The following is a 6000-nucleotide window of genomic DNA, read 5'->3' on the forward strand; positions in this document are numbered from 1 at the left end:
AGACTGCAAGTCAGTCAAAATAATGCCTGTTCCAAAGAGAACACCAACCAAAATGGCCTCTCTTTAAACATGTTAGAGAAACATGAGGAAAACACTAGCAGCTCTTCAAAGCTCTGTGTGTAATCTTCCATTCATAATGTTAAAAGCATGCCCATAATGTTTGACTCAAAGGTCTAGGTATGAACTGGTGAGTTGGGCAGGATGAAAAGCCATGATGAGGATGACTCATGGCACCCCAGAGACAGATACCCAAACATCTACCGAGATGAAAGCCAACTCACACTTGTGCTTGCACACATGCAAACACAGACATTCCCACTTCCTCGGTAAGGGAGACACACACACACACACACACACACACTAGACAAGAGTGACATATTTACAGAACTGCAGACAGCTCTCAGTCCTGCACGACAGACTTCAGCCCGTGGAACAGGAACAAGCACATACACAGACCACCACACGGTGAGCTTCAGTGCACAAGCAAACCCAAACAAAAGAAAGGGAGTGGCAGAGCAGCCACATGGAAATCAGGAGGTTCCGAGGGAGATCACGCACACGGGACCAGACATCAAGAGACAGGCTCTCTGCAGCACAAAGATAATCAGGGACAAAGACCTGAAGCCTCGCTATCGTCTTTAGAGTTGGGACAGGAACAATGACAGGCACATATGCCCAAGCACAAAAACACACACACACACACACACACACACACACACACACACTCACACACGTGCAGAGCAGGGCTCCTAGACAGAATACAAGATATTTTATTCATGGGTAAGAAAGAGCGAACAGGAGCGATGACTCACTGGGCCACCCAGGCCACTCAGCTCCAGCACAGAGACTGATAAATGGGGAGAGGAGGGGTGACATCCCCCTCCTGCAACACCGCTGCTCTGCTGTTTTGCACACAAACACACGCACTAACGCGCGCACGCACACACACTAGTCTGGCTCATGGCATTAAGTCCTGAAGGCAAATATGAGACTTGTATCCTGCATGCAACTGCTACCACAGTTGCATATACCCAGAGAAAAGCCAAGAAGTGGTCACCATACTGGCTTTCCCAAATGGTACTGACCAAGCTACTAATTAACTTGGTGTCCCATTTTGGAACATGTTTGCACCAAACGAGCTGGGAGGCCAGCAACAGATTTTTCTCTGAGAAAACTGCTCTGTTGTACTGAGCAATCAGACTGAGAAACTGAGCCTAAGAAGCAGCCAAACAGCACATGCAACAACCCAGTCCATCCTGGGCCATACAACTACGTGCAGCAGCACAATACACTGCAGTGCAGAGAACTGCTGTGCCAAGGCTTTCATCAGACCCACAAGATTTGTTCAGTGCGCCACAAACCCAATGCTGATACTGACTGGGATGGTCTGTTGGTGTATTGACCGAGAGAGGGAGAGAGAAAAACTCTCCTCTTGACCACTGTTCCTCTATAACTCAAATCTCTCGAGTTGAAAAGATTTCATTTGAAGGACTAAACTTGCAACAGAGCTGTAGAAGGATTTGGTCTTGTGCGGACACCCCAAGCAAAGCAGGAGCTGGCACAGTAGGCTCACTTAAGATAATTAGAGCACACAGCACCCAGGAGGCAGGAGTCATGAGAATGGGGGATTGTCTGTTGAGGCCACTATATTTAACCCCACCCCCCCACCCTCATGCACAGCTGAAGATGGCCGAACTTCAAACACACAAGCAGTGGCACTGGTACAGCCACTGCAGGACTCAGAAAGACAGAATCCCCATTAATGCTCTCATCAATGCTTTTTTGGTGGTAATCCATGCCAATGGGTTGAAGAGGCAATGAAGAAGAGCTCGCTGGTGAAGACATTCTCTGTACTTTCAACTCCACATTAGCGGTGTGATTACACAGCTAAACACCCATGGGTTAACATGAGCCACCTGCACTCCGGGGCTGCGCAGCAACACGAGTTGCTGGTCTAGAATTCCTGCATTTCACTGAAACATGTTTGCACTCATAAAGAAGTGTAATGGAATTGTTTGTCTGTCTGTCTGTCTGTATTTCTTAGTGTGTGTTGCTGCACTGGAGGGGTGGGGCATGCACCCAGGATTACATCTTTTCCCCTCCTCTTCAGAAGAGCTTAACTCAGGGCATTTCTTACAGCTAAGAGGATTTGCTGGAATGTAAAGCGCAATTGGTCAAACAACTGAAAGTGTGTTTATTATTTGTATTCAGCCAGTGGATTTGAAGATCAGCTGGGCATGTTCTGATTCAGAGGTATGCAAGTCTGAAACTTCAGGTACACAACCAGCTATATGCCTCTCCCACTACTGGCTACTGAGAACTTCCCTTTATTCCTCCCAGGTGTTTTTTTTACACCAACCCGCCATGGTCAGCAGCATTGTGATGCAAACACCCATCGATTTCAATTCATTTACATTATTCAAATGCCAATTACCAGGGCTGTGAACACAACAGAACTATTCTCACAAAGAACAGTACTTTGGTAGAGGGGACAAGTCTTTTAACAAAACCTTTACTGGGGCCAAGACCTGCATTCACACAAGCAGATAAGGGTTCCCCCAATACTGCTGTGGTTCTCTGATATCCATCTCTCCATCCCTATTAGCCTACCAAATACATGGGGCTTTATCTGGACCTGGAGCACATGTCACTCTGCTGTAACACTGCATTCAGGCCACACAATGAGCACTCGCTCAAAGCCATTCATTGCTGCTGGGCCATCAGACACCGCCATTCATGTGCATCAGGCCAGCAGACAGAAAGTCATGTGAAAATACAAACACACACACACACCCCTTACAGCATCACCGAACCAACACACACCCATCCAGCCACACACACAAACACACACACACACCTCTGTGTGCGTATCAAATCCACACAACCACTTGCTCCTGGATACAATCGAGAGACGCAGCAGTTAATGCCCAAGTATACCCAAGATCAAAGATTTGGTTCCACTGACAGCACCAAACTCACCCAACTATTTTCCTGTGCATTTGCCAATATACTACAAAAAAACTACAACAATATACATTTAGATATGACATGAGTGTAATGTATATTTGTTGTCAGGCTACCAAATCACTGTCTAAACTATATTTTACTCAATATGTTCCTTGTCTAGATCCTGTGTACTGCTCATCACCCGAGGACACTTAAATATTCACAGAGAACTGAACAGAGAACAAATTCCTGTGATTTCACACTGCTGTAATCTACAGTAAGTCGTATCATCCAGTGCCTAGCAATGAACAGCAATCCCTCCATCATATATGCCAAGATGGCTGCCTGCTTCCCAAATCCACTGATTTTGTAAATTAAAAAAAGTAGTCCTTTTCCTTTAACATGCAATGCTAGATAAGAAACAGATTTTGCAATAAACAAAGAAGGAGACATTTGTGATCACATTTGCAGCTTATCAGAATCAGAGAAGATGTCAGGTGACTACACAAACTAAGTCAAGCAAAGGGAGGGATGTGTTGAAGCAAGCTAAGCAGCATTATGAATATGGGATCACACTTCCACTCTACACCCAAAAGGTGTCAACACCAATTTCACATTCACAAAACAAACTTGGGTCTAAACTACTAAAACTACTGAAAATGATTCAGCATTCTACGTAGAATGCAATCTGCATCTGGTATGAATGTCTAAAAGTGTTCTAAGTATTTCTCTGGCACTTGCAAAGACAGCTCATAACTTCGGTTCAAAGCCTGTGGTGTTGGCACTCAGTACAGCAGTCCTATAGGTCTATCCACCTCAGCTGTCTTTTCATGACAGTGCAAAGCAACCCACACAGAATCCACAAATATCCCAGGCGTCAAGACTCACCATGCACCCACAACACACACACACACACACACACACGCACACGCACACGCACACTAGGACGGCAAAATTCAATCAATTAACCGCCAACTATTTTTTTTGGTAATCTGTTAACAGGTTGTGTCATTTTAAAAGAAAATACCTAAAAAAAAAATGTGAACATCCAAAACTGAAGAGAGCATTTATTTTCACAATTTTCTGACAGTTTATCTATCAAACAACTAACTAATTAGCATAATAACATAATTGACAATGAAAATAATTGCTGCAGTCCTAACACACAGACAATTTGATCTACCAATGTTTCTGATGCAGGCCTAATCAACATGTTCAGCTGAAATGTGAACTCTACAAAGGCACACATCAAGCGTTACATCTGGGACAAAGTGATAATCTCATACATTTCATTACATGAATTTTGCAAAATGCGAATTATGATATAATGTAGGAAAATATGTAGCTGATTTAATTATTCCTGCAGTTAGGCTACTCCAATGTGTTTAGGCCTATGCTCAGAGGCAGAGATGATGATTACTTATTGGAAAGAGCATGCAGCATCAAATGATTGAGGGAAGGCTACGCCAGTAAAATAATAATGAATCTTATTCGTATCACAAACACAACTTTTCTGACCTCCGCAAAAAAATGCCATAGCCCTAAGTGTTTTCTGAAACACCATGCTAACATGGGATCAAACGTAATTTCACTTGGCATTAGGCCATGGGAATGAGTGGATGCTCAGGCCTATGGGAATAACAAGAACAGACCACACAAGTCTGAAGGTAAACTGTAAGGATATTGAATGTTAAATTATATCAGACCTCGCATGGCTGACATGGTAGCCTCTGTGTTCCCATTTTGTGTGTCTTTTGTCTCCCTTATAGCCCACTGCTAGTCTACCTGCCCAGATAATCTAGATTTAAAATACCCTACCAATAGACCGCTGAGAGGATGGCCAAATAGCCTATTCGTGACTTATATCTTGATCGGACCACAAGAACCGCATCGAAAATAACCCTACGTCCATGGGTGGTTCTTCGCGTATTTTTAAAATGACAGATTTATATCCGAGTTGGCACGCTTAATAATTTACAATAGTCATCCGCATTTTTTCTAACATTATTCTATGGGATAAAAAGAAAAAAGAAAAGGCCTAAATAATATAAATAATAAAAAAAAAAAAAACATTAAACCTACAACATTAAACCTCTATGGTAACAAATGTGTCGCATGATTGCCTATAATGAGAATAGGCAACAGCCGTCAAATTATAGGGATGCTGACGTACCTCTGTCATAAATAGGCCTAACACCTAACATCCATTACTAAATAAAATTAGGAATTAAATTAAAGATCAGGTAAGAGCAGGCATTGATTTGCGGAAAATAGGCTCGCGCTATGACAAAAAATATTATCACTTATTTCAATAAGGTTGACCAAGCTTACTTAATTTGATTTTTAAAAAAGAAAAACCTTGTGAAACTCCATCTATGTTAGCCAAAGTCAAAGTACACGATATACACATACCTCAATGTATCCGGCCAGGGCTGGGACAACAACTATTCCCACAAAGAGAAGAGATATAGCGGAGAGAGAACCCATCTTCCACTGAGGTCTCCACAGATTTTTTATATGAGATGACCTCTCCGTTGGTTTTGTCGTGTAACGGCGAACTCTAGAGATATGCAGGTGAGACTGGTCCCTGGACAGTACGTGTTTACTCTCTCGCACTGCAGTGAAAGTCCAGTATCTTTATTTCCCCCCGAAATAAACACAGATTGCTGCTCATGCGACTGCGTCGGACATAGAAATACAACGTCTTCGTCTACAGTGCGAGGACACCGCCAGCCTAAATAGAAGTAACTCGTTGCGCCGCCAGGCGACAGCTTTAAGAGCTACCGGAAGTGAAGTCATGTTCTCACCATGCCTTTAGAAAGTGGTTCTAATTTAATAGATGGACGGAAACTGAGCTAAATTTGGTTGTTCAGCAGACAATGATATTTAAAAGACGAACGCGTTTTACTCGAAAGTTAAGACAACCTGCAACCTGTCGAAATTGGCTATGATGTAATTTCACACCATCTAGTCTAGGCTAATCCTAACATTGAAACATCACATAGGCCTATGTAACCCATAGGCTTGTTGCCTAATTGAAATTAACGTAGGCTA

The 6000-nt window shown here is 43.0% G+C and overlaps 1 protein-coding gene across 1 annotated transcript in view; it reads right to left on the minus strand.

The window, feature by feature from the left end:
• The window catches only part of aplp2 (amyloid beta (A4) precursor-like protein 2), a 36963-nt gene extending 31272 nt beyond the window's left edge, over positions 1–5691 (minus strand). Inside the window, 1 exon segment of the mRNA XM_042064109.1 lies at positions 5359–5691. Within this exon segment, the coding sequence (XP_041920043.1) occupies positions 5359–5433 (75 nt within the window). The 5' untranslated portion in view covers positions 5434–5691.
• Positions 5692–6000: the final 309 nt, after the last annotated feature.

The sequence above is a fragment of the Alosa sapidissima genome, chromosome 15 (assembly GCF_018492685.1).
Source record: "Alosa sapidissima isolate fAloSap1 chromosome 15, fAloSap1.pri, whole genome shotgun sequence".
Classification (NCBI taxonomy): Eukaryota; Metazoa; Chordata; class Actinopteri; order Clupeiformes; family Clupeidae; genus Alosa; species Alosa sapidissima.